The sequence below is a fragment of the Eleutherodactylus coqui genome, chromosome 4 (genome assembly GCF_035609145.1).
Source record: "Eleutherodactylus coqui strain aEleCoq1 chromosome 4, aEleCoq1.hap1, whole genome shotgun sequence".
Lineage (NCBI taxonomy): Eukaryota > Metazoa > Chordata > Amphibia > Anura > Eleutherodactylidae > Eleutherodactylus > Eleutherodactylus coqui.
Genome location: NC_089840.1, coordinates 29309955 through 29335958, shown reverse-complemented (window position 1 = coordinate 29335958; position 26004 = coordinate 29309955). Strand labels below are relative to the sequence as shown.

At 50.5% G+C, this 26004-nt stretch overlaps 1 protein-coding gene across 2 annotated transcripts in view; it reads right to left on the bottom strand.

The window, feature by feature from the left end:
- Window positions 1-26004, bottom strand: part of ARL13B (ADP ribosylation factor like GTPase 13B) — a 63781-nt gene that overhangs the window by 3594 nt on the left and 34183 nt on the right. For both annotated transcript variants that reach the window (XM_066599151.1, XM_066599152.1), the window contains exons 5-9: window positions 10092-10197; window positions 6834-7036; window positions 4799-4910; window positions 3461-3704; window positions 1469-1585 (exon numbers count right to left, since the gene is read on the bottom strand). In XM_066599151.1, coding sequence (XP_066455248.1) covers window positions 1469-1585; window positions 3461-3704; window positions 4799-4910; window positions 6834-7036; window positions 10092-10197 — 782 coding nt within the window. The remainder of the gene's footprint in view (window positions 1-1468; window positions 1586-3460; window positions 3705-4798; window positions 4911-6833; window positions 7037-10091; window positions 10198-26004) is intronic.

Sequence of the window (26004 nt, the reverse complement as noted above, 5' to 3'; positions counted from 1 at the left end):
GACTTAAATACTGAACCCAAAAATCCTTTTATGACGTCACAAGACTGCGGTGGTCCGACAGAGGGGATCCCCACCGATGCGGAGGACAAACAGGTCCTGCTCCCGGGGATGTCTCCAAGAAAAGCAGGGACCCGGACCAACGCCCTCACCACATCAGAGGGGATCCCCACCGATGCGGAGGACAAACAGGTCCTGCTCCCGGGGATGTCTCCAAGAAAAGTAGGGACCCGGATCAACGTCCTCACCACATCAGAGGGGATCCCCACCGATGCGGAGGACAAACAGGTCCTGCTCCTGGGTATGTCTCCAAGAAAAGCAGGGACCCGGACCAACGCCCTCTCCACATAGAGGAAACCCTGGCTGCCTATGCGCGCCATAAAAGTCAACCATGGGCAAAATCTTTTTAAAAGGGTAGTCTCACCCAAAAAATGTCCCCTCATCCACAGGATAGGTGGGTAGGCATCTGATCAGGAGAACAAGGGTACAGAGTGTTTCCTAATGAACGGAGTGGTGGACATTTCAGTTGGACTGTCGGATATTCAGGCGCTTGTTCTTCGCTTTCTGCGCCAGTCCCACTGATATGAATGGAGCAGCAGTGTACATATACGACTGCCACTCCAACCATTCGGGGACACTCAGGACCCCTATTCTCCTAATGAATGGAGGTCCCAGTGATCCACGTCCCGCTGATCAGGTGCTTATCTCCTATCCTATGGACAGGAGCTTCCTTCTTTTAGGAGGTCAATCTCTTTAACAATAAAATAGTTCACATTTAGAATCTGCAATATTAAATTGACCCGCTGGTCCTGCGGCAAATTGCATCCAGGGACCGGACGGGGAAGTTATATTCCCAGCAGCCCATCACTCTGCTCGGTTGCTTCTGGTTTTTGGTCGTCCAAGATGGCCACTAACTACCTAACACAAAATGTGATTTGGTATGCACTTAAAGCATCTCTCTGATTGGCCAGCACTGCCCACGTCACCAGCACTGGCCAATCAGAAAGCAGCAACAATTGGCTCAGACTACTGATGCACAGTGTGCATTAAGTACTTAGAAAATTGCAGGGGCCACTTGGAAGACCAAAAACAGGGCGTATGAATTGGTGGATTGGAGGACAACGACACAGAGGATGGACAGCGTGGAATATAACTGCCCCCTCCGGTCTCTGGGCTGGAGAATCGCTTTAATGCAGCGACAAACAGCTGATAAAATATAAAAGAGCACATAAAATACCGGCAATATTAAGAGCGTCTAAAGAAAAGATGAGGTTTTATTGCAGCTTTCTGTGGTTGGCGTTCGTATAATCTACGTTGTAGCACTTTATAAAGCTCCGATGGGGGAGATCCTTATTGTCCAGGACTTCTAGCGGGATGGACATAAAGCCTTCTTCAGTTATGTCCGCAATGTAACTAGTGGTGTGCAATGACCTCGGATATCTTCCAGCAGGAGGCGCACTTCTTTACTCACCAGGTAACTGTGGTGGTGGGGTCACTGGGCTCTTTAAATCCGATTCCTCTGCGCTCAGAGGCTCAATTTTGTTATTTCTTTTCATTTTTAGCTTTTTTGTCTTCTTTTTGCTTTGAGCTAAAAAAAGAAAAAAAAAAGAAAACACTTTTATAAGAATATCTCAGAATTCTTGTTTCATTTATTAACCTGGACCGGTCGTGTCCCCGTGTCAGCAAGGCCGGCTGCATAACTTTACAGCTGTGGTCCCGCTGAAACGATCTCCCTCACCTCCAACCTTCCTTACAGGCGTTTCTTAGAAGTAGCTTCTGGGCTTTGAATGCGTCAAGTGGGCGGCAACGTTCACTACTCAATGTTGGTGGAGGACAACAGATCTGACTGACAGTTTGTGGCAGGGACCACCCACTTGACACATTCACAGGGTGTCTGACATCTTGGTGATGCTCTTTAAAGTCAAACCCGAGGTACATTTTCATAATTAGTAAGATGGAGCTGCTCATGTAACCTACCAAGTCCGTTAAAGGGGTTTTCCAGGGAAGTACTATGGAAAGATCATCAATAACTGATTGGTTGGGGTCTGCCGCTCTGGATCAGCTGATCAGGTGCCGCTTTCAGCGTTGCAATACTCAGGGGTCGGAGTGGAAGCTGCTGCTCCAACCCTTGTGTAGAAACGGGCACTGGTAATTGCTGGTGCAGCTGTCACTGAAATAAATGGGAACTGCATCTGCAGGTACCAGCGCTGGACACTACGTAGGGGTTGGAGTAGCAGCTTCCGCTGCACTCCGTGTGTGGCGGCGCTGACAGCAGGCGTCTGATCAGTGGACTGCAGCCCATCAGCTTGTCTGCCGACAGCTACCTTGCACAATACCCCCATGCAGACTTGGCTTAGTCAAGGGCGCATGTGTTCTGGATGTAAAGAGGGGATAAATCACCACAAAACAAGAAATATGTATTGAAAAAGGTTTACAAAAAACACAAACATCCCAGGAAGAAAAATAGTGATGCGGCTCGAGCATAATCAAATGGTCAAGCAGACCACCGCCCCCCGTCCACCCCCCCCCACCGACCCCCTCCTTCCACACCCCCACCGACCCCTGTCCTCCACACCCCCACCGACCCCTGTCCTCCACACCCCCACCGACCCCCGTTCTCCACACCCCCACCGTCCCCCCCGTCCTCCACACCCCCACCACCCACCTCCTTCCACACCCCCACCTCCTTCCGCACCCCCACCGTCCCCCACACCCCCACCACCCACCTCCTTCCACACCGCCACCGACCCCTGTCCTCCACACCCCCACCGACCCCGTTCTCCACACCCCCCCATCCCCCCAGTCCTCCACACTGTCATCCCGTCCTCCACACCCCCACCATCCTCCACACTCCCACCACCCCCCTCCTTCCACACCCCCACCGGCCCCCATCCTCCACACCCCCACTGACCCCTGTCCTCCACACCCCCCCGTCCCCAACACTGCCCCCGTCCCCCGTCCTCCACACTCACACTGCCCCCGTCCTCCACACCCCCCCGTCCCCACACTGCCCCGTCCCCCGTCCTCCACACTCACACTGCCCTCGTCCTCCACATCCCTCTTGCAGTGGTTTATCTCCCAAGAACATAAGAATCGGATAGTTGGAATCCAACTGCTCAGTCCTTATCCGCCTTCTTTGCCCCATCATCTGGATATGTGCCAACGACCAGTTGATTAACGAACACTCGCTGGTTGGTTGTACATATGTGAACAGAAAGATGTGCAGCTGACCAATGGTGGCCATATGGAATGAACGATCGTATGAATTATCGTTGGTCCCCATACAGCAGATCATCTGCCTGTGTAAAGTTAACGAACCAGTGCTGATGGACCTGCTCATTGTTGGCCAGCAGTCCATTGCACAGGAAGATGATGTGCCAGTTGGAAAGGACCTTAAACCCCCTGTCCTCTGCGGACCCTGTCCCAGTCAACACAGAAAAGCAGACAAGCAAGAGAAAGGTACCAGATTCCCTGCGTTCAGAGGCGTCTACACTCGTATCATCCTGCTCCAGCTTCTGGCTCAAAGCATCTTTGTATGATTCTAGTAATTGTCCATCCTGAGATGCCCGGCCGCTCTCGCTGCCTTCACTTCCAGAATCCATCTGTTCGTCTTCTGCTTTAGGCTCCAGAGCGATGTCCATCCCGTTCTGTCCGTTCACCATCTTTTGACGCTTTTTCTCCTTTTCTTTCCTGATTTTTTCTTCATTCTAGTAATAAAAAAGGAGGGAAAAAAAAAAAAAAGAGTAAATACAGAATTCACAGCAACGGTGTTCATAAGCGGGTAGGCTGGCCAATCGGGGGGTAAGGTTTGTGCAGCTGCCTCATATGTAATGCAAGGAAATCCAAGTAATATCCAAAAGGCGAGGAGTATTGGCGACATCTTACTATAGCCACGCCCACCTGCCAAGTTTTGGCTCAATTCCCTGCTACCGGAGTTCAGTTTGATGATTTTCATGAACGTTTGGAATAATGAGAGTAAGTGGAAATGTTAATGACATTTCGTCCCATCCCCAGAATACCCTTTAACCCCTTTAGTGGCACGTCCGGAAAAATCTCCTTCCTCCAAAATTTGGAAATTACTTTCCAAAATTGTTATAATGTATTCTTTCATTCCAAAAAAATGTTGCAATGTGATTGTTGCATCCCTTAATAAAGGCTTGCGAGATTAAATTGCATTGTTGACTCTTATTTAACCCTTTCCAATCCACTGTCTGACGTCTGAAGACATTCTGATTGAAGGCTGTACAGCTCCGATGTCAGAAGACGTCCGGCAGGGTATTCTTACTGTAGATTACTGGCCACTCTGTTGTCAGGGGCCTCTCCAGCATGTCCCATACTGCAGTACTGGCTCTAGCCAGCAGATGGCTCCATTGTGAAATGGCAGAAAGAGAAAGCCCCCTAGGAAACCCTGAATGCAAAATTAGATTGCAAAGGGTTAAAAATCCTGCCCCGTGAGGCGTGACATAGTAATACTAAACCTGCCACTGAAGGGGTTAATAGTGACCACTTAGAGCACGTCATGTGACTGCAGAAGTCAAACATATTGAAGGGTGTATACATTTTTTGGACACCCTGTACACACACACATGTATACACACAAGTGCGCAGCCAGACAGGTGTCCTCTATAACACAGTTGCCCGGCTATAAACCCAGCACATCTGTCGCACGCCGCAGCTTCCTATCAATGAGCGCTTTGTGAATCTCAAATGGATTTCCTGTTATAAAAACAGGTCAAAGTCCAAAGAAAAAAGGATAGACTGACGACAGACGGAGTAAATACCGCGCCGAAGAAGGAGATACCTCGATGATCACGGCCGATATGGGCTGGAACGGGTTGACCACAGGAACAGACGTGTCCTCGTCGGCCGGCTGTCTCCCTTCTCGCTCCGCTTCTTCCCTTTCCCGTTCTTCTCTATAAATAATGGAAATAAACATGAATACTTTACAGAAAGTCACACGTAAGGGTGCGCCAAAGAGGGGGAGAAGCGGGGCAAATTATCTAGGAAGAGCCTAAGAGCTTCTCTGGTCACAAGTAGACAACTGCTGACCAGAAGAGGTTCGTCTGCTGAACAAGTAGCAAAGTTGAGTCAGACAATGTAGCAGAGCCGGATCAGTGGTGTGATTTCCACATTTCTACAGATGATCCCGCCAGCCCCGCACCGCGCACTCCCAGGTACACCAACAGAAGTTCGGTTATTATACCCAACAGCGTGCATCCATCTCCCTGGCCCGCTTAGTGGAGAGGCGCCACATTGAGAACATAGGAGTGCCAAGAATGTGGTCACCTGTGTCCAATTAGTGCAATGAATGAGTTCTTAACAAAAGCTTTAACCCTTTCCAATCCATTTTTGGATTGAGGGCTTCCCTAGGGGGCCTTGCCATTTCTGCCATAACAAAACTGCGCCACCTGCTGGAAAAAGTCAGTAACTACACGATGGGGTGCATCTGTGCGGGCAGCGGAGAATAGTGTAAGTGTGCCCTGTCGGATGTCTTGTGACATCGGAGCTGTAGAGGCTTTAGTGATTACTTCGGAAGATGTCCAACAGTGGGCTTGAAAGGGTTAAAGGGGTTTGACCCACACTGATCCTTAGAATGGGGAACTGGTACGTTCTTGAATGAATGGAGCAGCGGTTGTACATGCGTAGTGTCTCTCCATTCATTTCAATGGGAGTGTCCAAGATGGCGGGGTGCATGAACTCGACTATTTCTTGCGCTCTAGTTGAACTGGATGAAGTGGTGGCACATATGTATGACTACCGCTCTGTTCATTACTGAAGTCCCGTGGGACTGCTGCTATAAGTGAATGTAAGTACTGGTATTGTGTCTATGCGAAGGCATACTCAAAGTGTCCTCCGCCACTTCGGCCTGGGTTGTGCTCTCATTAATTTGCATTTCATCTGCATTGAATCTTCACCAATCGGTTGTGTTAGTGAATGAGGAAGCAGCGATTCTGTGCACATGTAATGCAAGTCACCAGTAAGAGGATGACGCAAATCACAAGTGGCGGAGGCCACTTGGAATACGCTTTCACATAGGCTGTACTACCAGTACTTACGTTTCCTTACTTCAGTCATAGTGGCGGTCCCGCGGGACTTAGAAATACGCGGAAAGAGGATTTCTGCTTCTCACATGCTACTCTTCAAATATGCAGTTAGGTCATTTCAGAACAAATCACCGGAGGGGTAACACCCAACCAGCTCAGATCTTTACAAAACATTGCATATTTTCTAGCTGCTAGAATGTATATAAAAATCTCAATTTTCAGACCCATCAGATCATGGGGGTCAATTATCTAAAGGTCCCCGAGAACCACCATTTATCATGAATTGGGTGACTTTTGGACTTCTGGGGCGATTTGTCCTGGAATGTATCGGAATAGGGTTTTACTCTCTCTCTTACAGCGGTCACAACTAGAGATGAGCGAGTATATTGGCTAAGGCTAACTACTCGAGCGAGTAGTGCCTGAGCAGAGTATCTCCCCGCTCGTCTCTAAAGATTCGGCTGCCGGCGGGGGTGACAGGTGAGATGCGGCGGTAAGCAGGGGGGAGCGGGGGGGGGGGGAGAGAGAGAGGGGGAGATACTCGGCTAAGGCACTACTCGCTCGAGTAATGTGCCTTAGCGAGTATACTCGCTCATCTCTAATCACAACACAAAATTGAAATCCATGTTCCGGGACCCCCAGATGCGCCAAACCATCATGTAGCGCCTCCATGTCTTCCTATTCAAGTGCGCTATTGTTATTTCGATATAGGACACAAGTATGAGACATAGCGGTAGATCTGCGTTTTAACACAACCCTGTATAGCGAATATTACTACACTGTGAGGTATATTACCGCTCCTCACGTATCCTCTTCACCCGCTCTGCTATTTTTTGCTTGTCTTGTTCCTCCTGGGCTCGCTGCTCTGCCGTCTCCTTCTGAACACGTTCATTTAGTGCTTCATAGTCCTTTGCTATGACCTCTAGTAACCAGTTCAGGCCTTTTCTAATATGCAAGTCAATTTTTTTCCCATAGCCTAGAATTGCTGAACAAGGCTCCTAAACATGGAGAAAAAAACGGAAATCAATTAAAAGTTGCATTTCTAACCTGAAAACTTTGCTAGACTGCAATAGCAACTCTTTTAGCAGTTCTAACCAACCAAGCGCGGTCCTCAGACGCAACCGAGGACCCAGAGGAGAAGGGAGAAGCAGCTTTTAACCGCTTCTGCCTTCTCCTTTCCCGGGTACATAGTGCTCAATGAGCTAGCAGACCCTGATCAGCTCGGTTAGTGACAACTGTCACTACAGGGGGATGTTTTCCCTGTATTTGAGGCTCCTACGGATGTCCCAGTGACAGTGGAAAAGCGTGAAATTAAAAAAAAAAAACAATGTGAATGTTTCCCCAGAGGTCTTACATAGTATGTTAAGCTGAAAGGAGACAATGTCCATCTAGTTCAGCCTGTTTCCACGCCGTCTTATATGACGTCACGGTGGACATAGATGGCAAAAAATTTTTTTACAAAAATAAACATAAAAAAAAACTCGGAATAAAATAAAAATATATACATGAATATATACATAAATGACCCAAAGCCGACGCCAATCAAAAGTATCACTGTATGCGCCCTGTAATCCGAAACCATACATATTAAATATCAAAACGTACGAAACAAAATGAGGAATCCGTTCCATACTTTATTTTAGCATAAGTATAATAATTTTTAAAAAACTATAAAATTTAAATAAAATCTTTTTCTTTTTAGCTTTTTAACAAAAACATAAACAAAACAAAACATAAAAAACGGAAAAAAAGTCAGTTAAAAAAAATAGATATAAGAAATAGCCCATAGGTCACGGAAAAACACATAAAAAATAATTTTGGTAGCAGAAGAAAAAAAAATAGGCCAGTAAAATCATCACATGGGTAAAATCCCTAAAAAGTTTCTGGTCTTTTAGGTCCTTAAGGGGTTAAATAAGTAACCTAAAGGGACTTATAAACAATAAACAACTGAGTTTCTCATAGGAAAGAATTATGTTCAGGTTTCTGGGCCCAGAATCAAAGCGTAGTGACATCATCATACAGGTGCGACGACATCACCCGTCATCAAAGCTGTATGGCTAACTCTGAAGCTGCTGTAAATAAAATCGCTGCCGACTCCAGCATAGACTTGTGCAGCTGAGCGATCAGGTTTACTTCCGAGATGGTCAGACAATACTCTAATTTGACTTTTGTTTCAAGTACGCGGCCTGATGATTGGACAAGAGCGTTTGTAGGAACATTCATTGCCCGACCATCAGACCATGTAAAGTTGTACCAATCAGCCAACCAACGGGCAACAAACTTGTGAGCCCGGCCTTAGGAAGGGATCATTCATGACTAATACAAAAATGTACCTACTAGACCCGCAAACCTCCAGTAATCAAATTAGTAAAAATCCTGCACCGCATACAGATCAAGAGTTTAAGGGGTTGTTCAGTTGTAAACTATTAACAGCCATTCCTTAGGCTATGTCACCAATGGAGGTCACCGATGTAGGAGGTCCACCGCCCAGGATCCTTGCTGATCAGCTGCTCTCAGGGCCATTGCACTCATACACCGGGCCGATTTCTGCAAGAAGTAAGACAGCTCCGTTCGCACTGCAGTGCCCATTTTGGTATGCCATTCACTTCAGTGGAAACTTTGCCTGTAATCATAGAATCCTAGAATGGTAGAGGTGGAAGGGACCTGCAGGGTCACCGGGTCCAACCCCCTGCTCAGTGCAGGATTCACTAAATCATCCCAGACAGCTATTGGTCCAGCCTCTGTTTGAACACTTCCATTGAAGGAGAACTCACCACCTCCCGTGGTAACCTGTTCCAATCATTGATCACCCGCACTGTCTAATATCTAATCTGTGTCTCCTCTCTTTCAGTTTCATCCCATTGCTTCTAGTCTTTCCTTGTGCAGATGAGAATAGGGCTGATCCCTCTGCACTGTGACAGCCCTTCAGATATTTGTAGACGGCTATTAAGTCTCCTCTCAGCCTTCTTTTTCACAAGCTACACATTCCCAGATCCTTTAACCGTTCCTCATAGGGCATGATTTGCAGACAGCTCACCATCTTGGTAACTCTTCTCTGAACTTGCTCAAATTTGTCTGTCTTTTTTAAAGTGGGGTGCCCAGAACTGGACACAGTGTTCCAGATGAGGTCTGACTAAGGAAGAGCAGAGTGGGATAATTACCTCACATGATCTAGAGTCTGTGCTTCTCTTAGTACAAACCAGAATTGCGCTTGCCTTTGCATCACACTGTTGACTCCTGTTCAGTCTATGATCTATTAGTGTACCCAAGGATTTTTCACATGTGCTGCTGCTTAGCCCAATTCCTCCCAACCTGTATGTGCTTTTTTTATATTTCTTGCCCAGATGTAGGACTTTGCATTTCTCCTTGTTAAATATCATTCTGTTAGTCGCTGTTAGTAATACTAACCGCATTGTTTGCTTTCTGCAGAAATCAGCACACTGCACAAGTGGCAGACCCTTTATGATCTACTACTGGTGGCCTATCCTAAGGAAAGGCCATCAATAGTTTACAACTGGACCACCCCTTTAAGGATCTGGGGCACCACATGGACTGTGGCCCCTGCCCACAGAATTTTGCGCATCACCTCCCTGCCTCTGATTGACCTGGATGATGTCCCTCCATCATTTGCAAGCAGGAAAAGAAGCGGATGTCCCAGAAGTCAGAGCGGGACTGGTGCATGCACAGCCAGTTGTGCCATGTAGAGGGCAAACTAATCGGCCTTCTCTGCACATGTGCCAGTCCTGCTCAGACTTCTGGGTCATCAGCTTCTCACCCTGCTTGTGGATAATACAGGGTGGTCATCTACCTGAATCAAAGGCAGGGGGCTGGGTCACAGAGAAGACTGCGGGTGGCATATATAATGCTACGCCAACCGGAGCGTTAACCACTGATTGGTATGCGGCGCAGGGTTTTTATAAGCTTGGTTTCTAGACGGTATGAGGGGCTGTGGGGTATTAAGTGCAGATTACAAAAGGATTATTGATGACTAATACTATCGTGTATTGTCTAGAACAGGTCCCCTTTATATACACACAAGGACTTAATACTTACGATCTGACATAAACACTTGTTGTCATTCACCAACTTCTCCAGTGACAGAAACTCTATGATATCCGCTTCCGCCATTGCACCTTCCTGGTCTTGTTTATTTGCCAAACTGTAAAATATAAAAAAGTCATAAATATATTTGGTTGAGGGATGGGGTGGAGGGAGTGGGAGGAGAGCGGGCAAGAAGGAGAAGGAAACCAGGGGAAAAGACCAGGGAGAGGGGCAGAGATAAAAAAAAGGAAGACAGGGGACGAGCCGGGGCCGGGGAGAGAGGACGAGCCGGGGCCGGGGAGAGAGGACGAGCCGGGGCCGGGGAGAGAGGACGAGCCGGGGCCGGGGAGAGAGGACGAGCCGGGGCCGGGGAGAGAGGACGAGCCGGGGCCGGGGAGAGAGGACGAGCCGGGGCCGGGGAGAGAGGACGAGCCGGGGCCGGGGAGAGAGGACGAGCCGGGGCCGGGGAGAGAGGACGAGCCGGGGCCGGGGAGAGAGGACGAGCCGGGGCCGGGGAGAGAGGACGAGCCGGGGCCGGGGAGAGAGGACGAGCCGGGGCCGGGGAGAGAGGACGAGCCGGGGCCGGGGAGAGAGGACGAGCCGGGGCCGGGGAGAGAGGACGAGCCGGGGCCGGGGAGAGAGGACGAGCCGGGGCCGGGGAGAGAGGACGAGCCGGGGCCGGGGAGAGAGGACGAGCCGGGGCCGGGGAGAGAGGACGAGCCGGGGCCGGGGAGAGAGGACGAGCCGGGGCCGGGGAGAGAGGACGAGCCGGGGCCGGGGAGAGAGGACGAGCCGGGGCCGGGGAGAGAGGACGAGCCGGGGCCGGGGAGAGAGGACGAGCCGGGGCCGGGGAGAGAGGACGAGCCGGGGCCGGGGAGAGAGGACGAGCCGGGGCCGGGGAGAGAGGACGAGCCGGGGCCGGGGAGAGAGGACGAGCCGGGGCCGGGGAGAGAGGACGAGCCGGGGCCGGGGAGAGAGGACGAGCCGGGGCCGGGGAGAGAGGACGAGCCGGGGCCGGGGAGAGAGGACGAGCCGGGGCCGGGGAGAGAGGACGAGCCGGGGCCGGGGAGAGAGGACGAGCCGGGGCCGGGGAGAGAGGACGAGCCGGGGCCGGGGAGAGAGGACGAGCCGGGGCCGGGGAGAGAGGACGAGCCGGGGCCGGGGAGAGAGGACGAGCCGGGGCCGGGGCGAGAGGACGAGCCGGGGCCGGGGCGAGAGGACGAGCCGGGGCCGGGGCGAGAGGACGAGCCGGGGCCGGGGCGAGAGGACGAGCCGGGGCCGGGGCGAGAGGACGAGCCGGGGCCGGGGCGAGAGGACGAGCCGGGGCCGGGGAGAGAGGACGAGCCGGGGCCGGGGCGAGAGGACGAGCCGGGGCCGGGGCGAGAGGACGAGCCGGGGCCGGGGCGAGAGGACGAGCCGGGGCCGGGGCGAGAGGACGAGCCGGGGCCGGGGAGAGAGGACGAGCCGGGGCCGGGGAGAGAGGACGAGCCGGGGCCGGGGAGAGAGGACGAGCCGGGGCCGGGGAGAGAGGACGAGCCGGGGCCGGGGAGAGAGGACGAGCCGGGGCCGGGGAGAGAGGACGAGCCGGGGCCGGGGAGAGAGGACGAGCCGGGGCCGGGGAGAGAGGACGAGCCGGGGCCGGGGAGAGAGGACGAGCCGGGGCCGGGGAGAGAGGACGAGCCGGGGCCGGGGAGAGAGGACGAGCCGGGGCCGGGGAGAGAGGACGAGCCGGGGCCGGGGAGAGAGGACGAACCTGGGGTGGGGAGAGAGAAAGACCAGGGGTGGGGAAAGAGAAAGACCAGGGGTAGGGAAAGAGGAGGGAGAGGAGGAAGAAGAAAATGAAGATAGAGGAGGAGGAGAAGGACTGTACAACACATGATATCCCACATAATTCACTATTACCTTTGTTGCAAAAATAGAATGGGACGGAGCTGCGATAAGCTGCAGTAACGAGACTGAGACACTACAAGCCGTACGGTACTGTGCCAGACAAACAATAATGAGTGCCGCAGCGCCATCAGTCAACTAACTGGTAAGGGGGCCGGGAGTAGGACCTCCACCAGTCTGACTTTGATGGCTTATTCTAGGGATTAACCATCAATAAAAAAAGGCATATTACCATTTAAAAGTTTCATCACATATCCTGTGGATGTGATGAAGGTCTAAAAAAGGTGCGGGTCCCAGAGGTAGGACTTGCATCTCTCGCTAGATCTGGCCCCACTGAAAGCAGCAGCTGGGGATGGTTGGGACCTACAGAAACAGCCAAGCGGGATGTGTTATGCCGTTTCCCTGGGGTTGTCCACGGTTAGAAAAACATGGCTGCTTTCTTCCAAACACAGCACCATGTTTTTCTAACCTTTGACAACCCTTTAACTCCTATAGAAGTCAACGGGAGTTAAGGAAACAGAGTATCACAATGACCTTCACCGTTTCTGCAGTTCCCAATCTATATAAACCGCATACGACTGCCCGCTCAGCAGTTTTTTGCAAATCCCGACCACCTCTGACACCGCATATGACTAGACTGGGGTCAGTACAGGCCAGAACTGAGGGTAGGTGCCGGACCCAGAGGTGGAAGCCGCACCTATCGTTCTTTTACCTACATACAAAATCTAACATTAAGAAGTTTCAAATTGAAATACCACTTTTAAAACTCTAGAAAACCCTTTAAATGTGGATGCAACTCATCATCTAGAACTTAACTAGAAGTACGGAGGTTCACTTATAATCACAGCTGCCCATGAAAGCCATAGAGAACAGATAAAGAATCCTGTTGTCTGCGGCCATCCAGGTCACATTCAGCTGATGCAGTATCTACAATGGTTGTTACATGTAATGGACGGGCCACGGGCCGTTCCCTTCAGATACAGGAGATTACTCCGTCAGTCAAGAGAAGACTGATCTGTAAAACACGAATGGTTTACAATGTACTCAGCGCACTCCGGGACATAAAGAGGAGGTTTACACAACACGCTGCCACAAAGAACCGCGGCTTCTGTTTCATCATCTGCATTTCAATATGCAACATAATATTGTATCCAGTTCAGCCTATTAACCCCAATGCTGATGCAGAGGAAGGCAAAAACACCCAATTAGGTAGAAGCCAATCTTCCTCATTTTAGGAGAAAAAAAAATCCTTTCCCGACTCCATTCCGATAGAATTGTAATAATTCCTGACCGTTCTGTAGTAAATCAGTGATATAACATGTAATATTATTACTCTCAAGAAAGGTGTCCGGGCACCTCTTGTACCCTTATTGAGTTCACCATCACCACGTCCTCAGGCAGACAGTTCCATAGTTTCACTGCTCTTACAGTAAAGAAGCCCTTCTGTGTCAGTGTAGAAACATTCTTTCCTCTAGATGTAGAGAGCGCCCTTTTGTTACAGTCCTGGGTATAAATAGATGATGGGAGGTCTCTGTATTGAGAACGTATATATTACACATAGTTATTAGAGCGCCCCCTTGTTACAGTCCTGGGTATAAACAGATGATGGGAGAGGTCTCTGGATTGTCCCCTGATATATTTATACATAGTTATTAGGTCGCCCCTCAGCCGTCTTTTTTTCTAAACTATATAAATAACCCCAATTTTGATAGCCTCTCTGGGTATTGTAGTCCGCCCATTCCATTTATTACTTTAGTTGCCCAGCTTTGTACCCGCTCAAGCTCTGATATGTCCTGCTTGAGTCCCGGTGCCCAAACTGTCCACAATATTCCATGTGTGGTCTGACCAGTGACTTGTAAAGAGAAGGAACAATATTCTCATCATGCACCCCTGGACCTCTTCTGATGCTCCCCGTGATCCTATTTGCCTTGGCAGCAGCTGCCTGACACTGGTTGCTCAGTGGTTTCCCATTTAGTGTGTAATGGTGACATGTATTTCCTCTGCCAGTATGATAGAGAATGACACGTCAGTCATGTGTCATCAGCCGCTATAATGAGAAGGTTGCTGTACTTGGGTTTCAGGAAGTCCTGAGTCCACAGTACAAACATCTAATGACCAAAACCAACATGTAATGTGTATGACATCATGATACATAATGGCAGGACCAACAACCAGACCACCATCACTGCTAAGGACACCCTTCAACCCCTTAACCCCTTAAGGACGCGGCCCCTTTTTTTTCCCATTTTCGTTTTTTCCTCCCCCCTTTAAAAAGTCGTAACTCCTTTATTTATCCATTGATGTCGCTGTATGAGGGCTTGTTTTTTGTGGGACGGGTTGTAGTTTTCAATGGTGCTATTTAATGTTCCATATAATGTACTGAAAAACTTTTTAAAAAGTGGAGTAAAATAAAAAAAACAAAACGACATTTCGCCATCTTTCAGTGCGTTTTGTTTCTACGGCGCACAAACTGCAACAAAAGCGACATGATAACTTTATTCTATGGGTCAGTGCGATTACTACTAAGTATACTCGCTAAGGCACTCCTCGTCCGAGTAATGTGCCTTAGACGAGTATCTCCCCGCTCGTCCATAAAGATTCGGGGACCGCTGCAACTGACAGGTGAGTCGCAGCGGGGAGCAGGGGAGAGCGGGCTGGAGAGAGGGAGAGAGAGATCTCCCCTCCGTTCCTCCCCGCTCTCCCCCACAACTTCCCGCTCCGCAGCAGTCCCCGAATCTTTATGGACGAGTAGTGCCTTAGCGAGTATACTCGCTCATCCTTAATTACTACGCTACCAAACTTGTATAGGTTTTTTCTTACTATACTACTTTTTTTTTTTTTTTTCAAAGACATTTTTTTTTTTTCCAATTATTTTCTGCGGTCATTTTGTGCGCGCAATAACTTGTAAAAATTTTTCGTCAACGTGGTTGAGCGAGGGCTCATTTTTTGCGGGATGTCCTGTAGTTTCCGTTAGTACCAATTTGGAATACATTTGACTTTTTGATCGCTTTTTATTGCGTTTTTTTTCTGGGAGACAGGGTGACTGAAAAAGTGCATTTCTGGCGGTTTTTTTTTTTTCCGGATGACGTTCACCATGCGGGAAAAATAATGCGCTACTTTGATAGATCGGACTTTTACGGACCTGGCGATATCAAATATGTATTTTTATTTTAGGATTTAGATTTTTTAATTACAGATATGGCAAAAGGGGGGGTTGATTTAAACTTGTATTACTTTTTTTTTACAATAAAAAAAAAAAACTTTATTGATCTTTTTTCTTACTTTACTTTTAAGCGCCTCTGGGGGACTACAACATGTGATGCTTCGATCATCGCTCCTGCAGTATGACGTAATGCTACAGCATTACATCATACTGCAGTTTGACAGGCAGCCTATCAAGTCACCCCACACGGATGGCTTGATAGGCAGTCTCCCAAGGCAGCCCTGGGGCGTTTCAGAAGGCCCCTGGCAGCCATGACACCTGCACGGCTCCACCGATCTCACCGCGGGGGAAGGGCCGTACGGGACCCCTGAACATCTTTTGGGGGATTTAAATAACTCTGTCAGAATTGGCAGCGGCATTTAATGGGTTAATTGCCGCACGGCGGATAGCAGCTATTGCCCGCGGGTGTCAGCTCTCTTCATACATACCCCAATGCTCCAGGACGTAAATCTACGTCCTGAAGCGGGAAGGGGTTAAGAACACGACCTATTTCAGCCCAAAGGACACAATTTTATGGGGAATTTCATCTCCACTTTTCAAAAGCCATACCGTTTTCATTCTTCCGCCGCGGCGGCCGTGTGAGGGCTTGTTCTTTGGGTGGCAAACTATAGTTTTTTAATTGTACCATTTTTGGGTACAGATAATGTATTGTAAAAAGTTTTATTCTTTTTTTTTTTGGAGGGCAGGAAGAGAAAACAAATCAATTCTTCCATCATCCATCACGCAGCATAAAAGACTTGCTGAATTTTTCCTGTGGGTCGGCACGATTACCACAATACCAAAATGATTTTTTTTTTTGCACAATAAAAACACTTTTTTGGAATTTATTTTTACACAGTTGCATTTTTTTTATTTTCCATGGCCGGAGCTCTGTGGGGGATTTTTGTAAATTGTTTCACTTGGTACCATTTTGGGAATATACGGCTTTTTTGATCCCTTTTATTGCGTTTAAACAAACGATAATTTTTCTGAACGATGAGCGAAAGATTTGTCGTTGATCGTTTGGTTGTTCGCCATGTTTACGCTAAACTATTATTGTTCATTTTCGCTTGTTTAAACGACTGTTTGAACAATAATCGTTTTGCGTAAAAGGGCCTGTCGCAAATTTTTAAATAAGAGGGAACAAGACCTTGTAGATCGCTCCACACGCCCTGGAGACGAAGGGACAACGTGTCTGTAAACACTCTGATAAGGGCGGCGATGTAGTCATCCTCGATCACATACAATATGAAGCCATGTGGCAGGACTCGTTACATGACAGAGCTGAAAAATATACTTTTAGGCTACATTGGGAGTCACATTTGATTAATAAGAAAGAATTTGAATTTTTGATACCCGTCGTCCACAAATGCCCACTTACCCATAATGCATAAGGATCTCTGCAAGTCGGAGGACAGACCGATAGTGTGAGGGGTGAATTCTATCACTCAGAACATCGGCATCTACGTTGATCGGATTCGCCATGACTTTGTCCAAGCCTTGCCTTCTTATTTACGGGATACCCCCGATTTACTCCTCAAGTTTGATGGTGTCTCAGTGAATGATATTATTGGCACCCGCTGACGTCAAGACATTATACAGCAGTATCCCCAATGGTCTGCGCGTTAGGGCGGTTAAATATTTCTCGCAGACTACGGGCATTCAGTTCGCCCGGCACAAGGAGTTCATTGTTCAATTGTTGAAGTCTATCCTTTGCAATAATGTCTTCTTGTTGGGTACCACCCTCTTCCACCGGCTCAGAGGCACTGCCATGGGGAGCGCCGGTGCCCCCACATTGTTTAATGCGGATGCTTTATTGATGAAGGATTTCTCCTTTGGGATGGCAATATAGAATCTCTTGAGGCACTTAAGCAATGTCTCATTAAAGGGGTTGTCCCGCGCCGAAACGGGTTTTTTTTTTTCAACAGCCCCCCCGTTCGGCGCGAGACAACCCCCGATGCAGGGGTTAAACAAGAACACCGGACAGCGCTTACCTGAATCCCCGCGCTCCGGTGACTTCTTACTTACCTGCTGAAGATGGCCGCTGGGATCTTCTCCCTCGGTGGACCGCAGGGCTTCTGTGCGGTCCATTGCCGATCCCAGACTCCTGATTGGCTGGAATCGGCACGTGACGGGGCGGAGCTACAAGGAGTCGCTCTCCGGCACGAGCGGCCCCATTCAGAAAAGAAGAAGACCCGGACTGCGCAAGCGCGTCTAATCTGGCGATTAGATGCTAAAAATTAGACGGCTCCATGGAAACGAGGACGCCAGCAACGGAACAGGTAAGTGAAAAATTTCTTATAACTTCTGTATGGCTCATAATTAATGCACAATGTACATTACAAAGTGCATTAATATGGCCATACAGAAGTGTATAGACCCACTTGCTGCCACGGGACAACCCCTTTAACAATAATATAGTGTGTTTCACGGAGATCCATCCTGACAAACTAACATTTTCAGACCTATGTATTGAAAAAGATGGCCGAGGGGTTTCACGATTGGCTTATTGGGGCTATATAATCTCTGATAGTTTTCCTGACGGGTTAGCATCATGATGTTCCCATCAGTGGGGGATTGTGGGTATTCCATCTCTCCATGTCCTTCATTATCATGAATATCCCCTGATGACCCCGTCAACTACCTATATGGGAGGACCACCTTGGGATTGGATATGGTGTTATGCCTCATGCACAGGGCACACAGGGATTCCACATGTGGATTTCTGTCGCGGATGATCTGCAAGTCATTGCGTAAATGAATTTTAAATGCTGGCGGGAGATCGCGGGTTTAATGGTTTTTCTGCATGGATGTACGTGGATCATCTGCATGGGGGAAAAAAAAAATCACCAGCCTGATGGTGCTTTCCTCCACCTCCCTGCCCGGTCTCCAAGAGAAGTATCCGCTTATAAATCCGCATGTGTGTGGCTCGGAGGACGCTCCATGCTTTCCTACGGGTAACTTGAATAGCGAGTGCCGATGGTGTATTCCGCAATTCAAATCCGCCCGTGTGAACGAGGCCTTAGTCTTATGGTCGTGTAGGGTTACAGCAGGGTTAGCCTCCATTGAGTGGGGTCGCTCTTGTCAGGGCAATCGCTCCGCAGTTAGGCAGGGTGATCGTACTATATAGGATCAGTGTGCAGAACATCGTCTTCAGTATAGGCCGGCGGTCCCTGGACAGTTATCTGTGTGTTTAGTACCATCAGCATCAGAGTCCACAAACTGTGAGCGCTGCAGTAATACCCGCTGACTGACCCTTTATCCTAAGGCGGCACACAGGTCATTTTTGTTCACCGTCATTTTGTGTGTGTATATCGGGGTTAATGATGGTTTTCAGGCATCTTTGAATAAAGATTTGTGTTTTTAAAGGGGTATCCTTTAGCAGTGATAGTAATGTGTAACATTACAGAATGGCCCCTTTATAAGAGCCCCGGCCCTCTCACAATTAGGGCTCCTCTGTATGCAAATTCTCCCCGTGACCCCGCAGTGCGGCATAAAATCATGTGACAAGTTTTTCATTGATCAGTTTCAGTATGAATCCACATTAGGTGGGAATATGCAGTGATCTGAGCGACTTCCAAGGAGGCTTGGTCATCGGTACTGGACTAGCCGGGGCCGGGATGTCACTGCCAACCACGTGGGGTTTTCTCATATAGCGGTATAGAGGGTGTACAGAGAATGATGTGATCGAGGGAAAACATCCAGCAAAAGAGGACCCTGGTAACAGAAAGAACTCACTACCAAAAGGGGTCAGAGGAGGATGTCAGGAATAGCTGTGACCAACAGGCACTGCACAGCCAAGAGCAGCTGAATACAACACCGGTGCTCCAACTAACATGACCGAACACACAACTAGTTGCTCCTTGGCACGGATGGGCTACAGCGGACAACCAGATCCAGCACAGCTGTGTCTAAGTGATACAGAAAGGCGAGACTCCAGGGGGAAAAAGAGAGCAAAAATTGTATCACTGAGCAGGAAAAACCTCCCCTGGTCAGAAGGATCCAGATTTCTGTTGCACCCGGGCTGATGGGAGGTGAGAATTTAACACAAGCAGCATGAATCGCTGACCCCCTCCTGTTAGCTGGTCAGAGCATGTCAGCACCGCCATCTAATGTGCAGCAATTACAACTACTAGCTTCCTGTCCGCAGGGGCCGATATTCCTGCAGAATGTATTGGAATCCGAGCCATGATGAATTGTTGCGGTTCCGAAGGGGGTCCAACGCGCCAGTAGACGGGGGCTCTAAACAAGCGGTAAGTCAGGGTATAATGAGCGCACCTCGTTACAGCAGGATCTTATTCTTGTATTGCCACATGATCTATCCGTCACCTAACAGAACAAACCCCACAGAGGTACCGCCGCCCGCCCTGTTGGCTCTGCTGACAAACGCCTGATAACAAACGTCTGATTAGAAGATGGCTATAAATAGCGAGCGCTACGAATAGCGGGGGCCCATGTCGGGTAAGCAGTGCTCCTGGGGGTAGGGGGGCTACTTCACGTCACTTTCTAGATTTTTTACGCAGTGACATTGGGCTGACCAGTGTAATAGCGCCTACATATACCGGAGCTACTGAACAGCAGCGGTGTCTGACAGCAACCATGTAGGTTAGGGGAGCGATGACCAGATACGACTGTGTACCCCCGCTGTGCCCCACACACAAGGGTACGACCGTCTCTATGCATCTGGCTTCAGTGGCGGCACCGACTAACGCAGTAGTAACACTTCTAGGCAGAGCAACTCCACACCGTCCTAAAATCTGAACCCGTCTGATCGCCATCCGCTCCAACATCAGGATATAGTTTGGCGTTACAGGGATCCATCATTATATATGCAGTATAATGTCTATATGAGGGCAGATTAAAGACCCCCCGGTCTATATGAGGGCAGATTAAAGACCCCCCGGTCTATATGAGGGCAGATTAAAGACCCCCCGGTCTATATGACGGCAGAATAAAGACCCCCCGATCTATATGAGGGCAGATTAAAGACCCCCCGGTCTATATGAGGGTAGATTAAAGACCCCCCGGTCTATATGAGGGCAGATTAAAGACCCCCCGGTCTATATGAGGGCAGATTAAAGACCCCCCGTCTATATGAGCAATGGGGAAGAAAAAAAAGAGTTTGTTCTGCGCACTTTGCGTCCTCACTATACTTCGCCTTATCATGAGGACACTGAGAGGAGGCACTTCAGGGTCTACGTCAAAATCCTAAAATTATCCTAACTACAAGGCTAAAAGGTGTGGGAGAGCAGCAGGGTCGGGGACACAGAGGTAATACGCTCTACAATAGGGGGACACGGAGGTAATATGCGCTACAATACGGGGACACGCAGGTAATGCGTGCTACTATACGGGGACACGGAGGTAATGCGCGCTACTATACGGGGACACAGAGGTAATGCGCGCTACTATACGGGGACACGGAGGTAATATGCGCTACAATACGGGGACACGCAGGTAATGCTTGCTACTATACGGGGACACGGAGGTAATGCGCGCTACTATACGGGGACACGGAGGTAATGCGCGCTACTATACGGGGACACAGAGGTAATGCGCGCTACTATACGGGGACACGGAGGTAATATGCGCTACAATACGGGGACACGCAGGTAATGCGTGCTACTATACGGGGACACGGAGGTAATGCGCGCTACTATACGGGGACACGGAGGTAATGCGCGCTACTATACGGGGACACGGGGTAATGCGCGCTACTATACGGGGACACGGGGTAATGCGCGCTACTATACGGGGACACGGGGTAATGCGTGCTACTATACGGGGACACGGGGTAATGCGTGCTACTATACGGGGACACAGGGTAATGCGTGCTACTATACTGGGACACGGGGTAATGCGTGCTACTATACTGGGACACGGGGTAATGCGCGCTACTATACGGGGACACGGGGTAATGCGCGCTACTATACGGGGACACGGGGTAATGCGCACTACTATACGGGGACACGGGGTAATGCGCGCTACTATACGGGGACACAGGGTAATGCGTGCTACTATACGGGGACACGGGGTAATGCGCGCTACTATACGGGGACACGGAGGTAATGCACGCTACTATACGGGGACGCGGAGGTAATGCGCGCTACTACTATACGGGGACACGGAGGTAATGCGCGCTACTATACGGGGACACGGAGGTAATGCGCGCTACTATACGGGGACACGGAGGTAATGCGCGCTACTATACGGGGACACGGAGGTAATGCGCGCTACTATACGGGGACACGGAGGTAATGCGCGCTACTATACGAGGACACGGAGGTAATGCGCGCTACTATACGGGGACACGGAGGTAATGCGCGCTACTAAACGGGGACACGGAGGTAATGCGTGCTACTATACGGGGACACGGAGGTAATGCGTGCTACTATACGGGGACACGGAGGTAATGCGCGCTACTATACGGGGACACGGAGGTAATGCGTGCTACTATACGGGGACACGGAGGTAATGCGCGCTACTATACGGGGACACGGAGGTAATGCGTGCTACTATACCGGGACACAGGGGTAATGCGCGCTACTATGCAGGGACACGGAGGTAATGCGTGCTACTATACGGGGACACGGAGGTAATGCGTGCTACTATATGGGGACATGGAGGTAATGCGCACTACTATACGGGGACACGGGGGTAATGCGCGCTACTATGCGGGGACACAGAGGTAATGCGCGCTACTATACGGGGACACGGGGGTAATGCGCGCTACTATGCGGGGACATGGAGGCAATGCGCGCTACAAGTGATGTAGGCGGGCAATAAAGATCTAGCACCCTGTTGTACTGCCTCTAACTTGGTTACATGATCTGATACGGATGGGCATGGAGGCTCTAGTACCCTGTTGTACCGCCTCCAGCTTGGATACAAGATATGATACGGGGAGGCATGGGTCCACATGGTATCCTGCAGCATATCACTCCACATTTGCTATAGCTGAGCCTTTAGATCATGCAAAATTGTAGGTTGTCGAAATTGGCCTCCCAGATGGTCCCATACATGATCTACTGGCGATAAATCTGATGAAAGGGAAGCCACAGAAGTGTGACAATGTTGTGGGGGCTCCTGTGACCCCCTTGTGTGTGCGGCCGAGTATTATCCTGCTGGAAGCCGCCGTGAGAGGAACACATGTGGCTGCAGGATGTCCTGAACATATCGCGGAGCTGTCATTGTCCCTCGTACCACTACTAGGGGGGACCGACTGTTGTAAATGATGGCCCCCCGGACCATCACACCAGCAGGGGGCAGTGTGCCGCTCTCCAGCCAAGGCAGAACAGAGGCGATCAACCCGAGGTCTCCAGACACAAAGATGGCTGTCGTCAGCGCCAAACTAAACCTGGATTTGTCGCTGACAACCTGGTCCCACTCTGTAGCGTCCAGTTTCATTGTTCACGACAGACTGCAAACGCAGGCATTGGGTACTGCGAGACCAAATGTCCTTCATCCAAGCACCAGGAAATGGTTCTGACAGACACAGGGGTGTAACGATGGCGCCCCCTGTCTTTGGATGGCAAAGAGCGAAACAGTTGGAGCCTCTCGTGCTGGTCAAACGGTCCTCTCTACTGGTGATCTGTAGGGGGCATCCTGAGCCCAGTCATCTCGTCTGCACTCACACATCCACTGGTCCCACTACCCCCTAACAGTCTGGTCAGATGCTCCTCTCTACTGGTGGTCTGTCGGGGGTCCAGAGCCCAGTCACCTTGTGTGCCCTCACACATCCACTGGTCCCACTACCCCCTAACAGTCTGGTCAGACGCACCTCTCTACTGGTGGTCTGTAGGGGGTCCTGAGCCCGGTCACTTTGTATGCCCTCAAACATGCACTGGTCCCAACACCTCCTAGCAGTCTGGTCAGATGCTCCTCTCTATTGGTGGTCTGTCGGGGGTCCTGAGCCTTGTCACCTTGTGTGCCCTCACACATCCACTGGTCCCAGCACCTCCAAACAGTCTGGTCAGACGCTCCTCTCTACTGGTGGTCTGTAGGGGGCGCTCTGAGCCCGGTCACCTTGTGTGCCCTCACACATCCACTGGTCCCAACACCTCCTAGCAATCTGGTCAGAAGCTCCACTCTACTGGTGGTCTGTAGGGGGCATCCTGAGCCTGGTGACCTTGTGTGCTCTCACACACCCACTGGTCCCAACACCTCCTAACAGTCTGGTCAGGTGCTCCTCTCTACTGGTGGTCTGTAGGGGGCGTCCTGAGCCCGGCCACCTTGTGTGCCCTCACACATCCACTGGTCCTAACACCCCCTAACAGTCTGTTCACATGGTCCTCTCTACTGGTGGTCTGTCGGGGGCCCAGAGCCCGGTCACCTTGTTTACCCTCACACATCCACTGGTCCCAACACCTCATAACTGTCTGGTCAGATGTTCCTCTCTACTGGTGGTCTGTAGGGGGCGTCCTGAGCCCGGTCACCTTGTGTGCAGTCACACATCCCCTGGTCCCAACACCCCCTAACAGTCTGGTCAGACGCTCCTCTCCACTGGTGGTCTGTAGGGGACGTCCTGAGCCCAGTCACCTTGTGTACCCTCACACCACCACTGGTCCCAACACCTCCTAACAGTCTGGTCAGACGCTCCTCTCCACTGGTGGTCTGTAGGGGGCGCACTGAGCCCGGTCACCTTGTGTGCCCCTATCCACTGGTCCCAACACCTCCTAACAGTCTGGTCAGGCGCTCCTCTCTACTGGTGGTCTGTAGGGGGTCCTGAGCCCGGTCACCTTCTGTACTCTCACACATCCACTGGTCCCAGCACCTCCAAACAGTCTGGTCAGACGCTCCTCTCTACTGGTGGTCTGTAGGGGGCGCTCTGAGCCCGGTCACCTTGTGTGCCCTCACACATCCACTGGTCCCAACACCTCCTGAGAATCTGGTCAGAAGCTCCACTCTACTGGTGGTCTGTAGGGGGCATCCTGAGCCTGGTGACCTTGTGTGCTCTCACACACCCACTGGTCCCAACACCTCCTAACAGTCTGGTCAGGTGCTCCTCTCTACTGGTGGTCTGTAGGGGGCGCTCTGAGCCCGGTCACCTTGTGTGCCCTCACACATCCACTGGTCCCAACACCTCCTAACAATCTGGTCAGAAGCTCCACTCTACTGGTGGTCTGTAGGGGGCGTCCTGAGCCCGGCCACCTTGTGTGCCCTCACACATCCACTGGTCCTAACACCCCCTAACAGTCTGTTCACATGGTCCTCTCTACTGGTGGTCTGTCAGAGGTCCACAGCCCGGTCACCTTGTTTACCCTCACACATCCACTGGTCCCAACACCTCATAACTGTCTGGTCAGACGTTCCTCTCTACTGGTGGTCTGTAGGGGGCGTCCTGAGCCCGGTCACCTTGTGTGCAGTCACACATCCCCTGGTCCCAACACCCCCTAACAGTCTGGTCAGACGCTCCTCTCCGCTGGTGGTCTGTAGGGGACGTCCTGAGCCCAGTCACCTTGTGTACCCTCACACCACCACTGGTCCCAACACCTCCTAACAGTCTGGTCAGACGCTCCTCTCCACTGGTGGTCTGTAGGGGGCGCCCTGAGCCCGGTCACCTTGTGTGCCCTCCCACATCTAATGGCTCCAACACCCCCTTACAATCTGGTCAGATGCTCCTCTCTACTGGTGGTCTGTAGGGGGCGTCCTGAGCCTGGTCATCTTGTGTGCCATCACACACTCACTGGTCCCAACACCTCCTAACATTCTGGTCAGACGCTCCTCTCCACTGGTGGTCTGTAGGGGGCGCAAGGCCCAGTCACCTTGTGTGCCCCCATTCAGTTGTCCCAACACCTCCTAACAGTCTGGTCATAACAGCCGGTGGGGACAATTCATCAATACGACCATCCAGCTTCTCACATCCCAATAACGTGCCCCTCTCTGGTAATAAGGTGACATCTCTTCTCTGCGTCGTAGAGGCGTCTAGTGGTCAACAAGCTCCACACAAGCGGAAGAAGAGGTCACTACATACAAGGAGCCTCCGAGAGTCTCTTATAGGCCAAGGGGGGAACCACTTCTAGGGCCTCCGGTGACAAGACCGTTCATCTAATCACCACAACTCTATATCTGCCTGTGATGGAACCGCATCTTCTTCTAGGGGTTGGATTTTCTTTTTATGTAAGTGTATGTGAATAAAGGAGTCGGATTATGAACAAACAGCTACCAGTCGCTGCAGAGGACTACAAGTCCCAGAGCGACCTCCTCACTGACATAACATATTCCAGATATCCCCCCTCCCCACCTACATATCGCACCTACTTGTCAGATACTGGCATCTAAACCAACACAGGGCACAAACACTGTCCCAACCGTCGCCGCCGCACGAACCAGCCCAACCGGTCGGATATATCTGTTTGCTATAAATGCACTTTAACCATTTCAACAAGGAACATTAAAAAGCGCATGGAGTGAACCGGCCGGTTCTGGGAATCACTTGTGACAGCTGTAATCCAGCACAGATGTAGCAGAGCTCAGGCCGTATGTCGATACATATACTGACCGCCTTACTCACATGGGCGAGTGCGACGTGGGCGAGCGGAAAACCGATCGTTTTACCTGCAAGTTTGATGCGTTTATGCGATTAAAACGTGTTATTTGTATCCGATTTGCATCCGTTTTTCGTACACTTGAAAAAGGAAAGAAAAAAAAAAAAGTTGGATCCAATAGTAAAAACGGATCGCACTCATATGCAAATTACATGGCATGCGAATGCGATGGGTTTTTTGTTTGTTCTTTTTTACCGCATCCGCAGAATTAATGGGTGATTCTTCAACAAGAATCGCCCAAAAACTGGACACACCGAGATTTTTCAAACTTAGGCCGCCTGTCCACGGC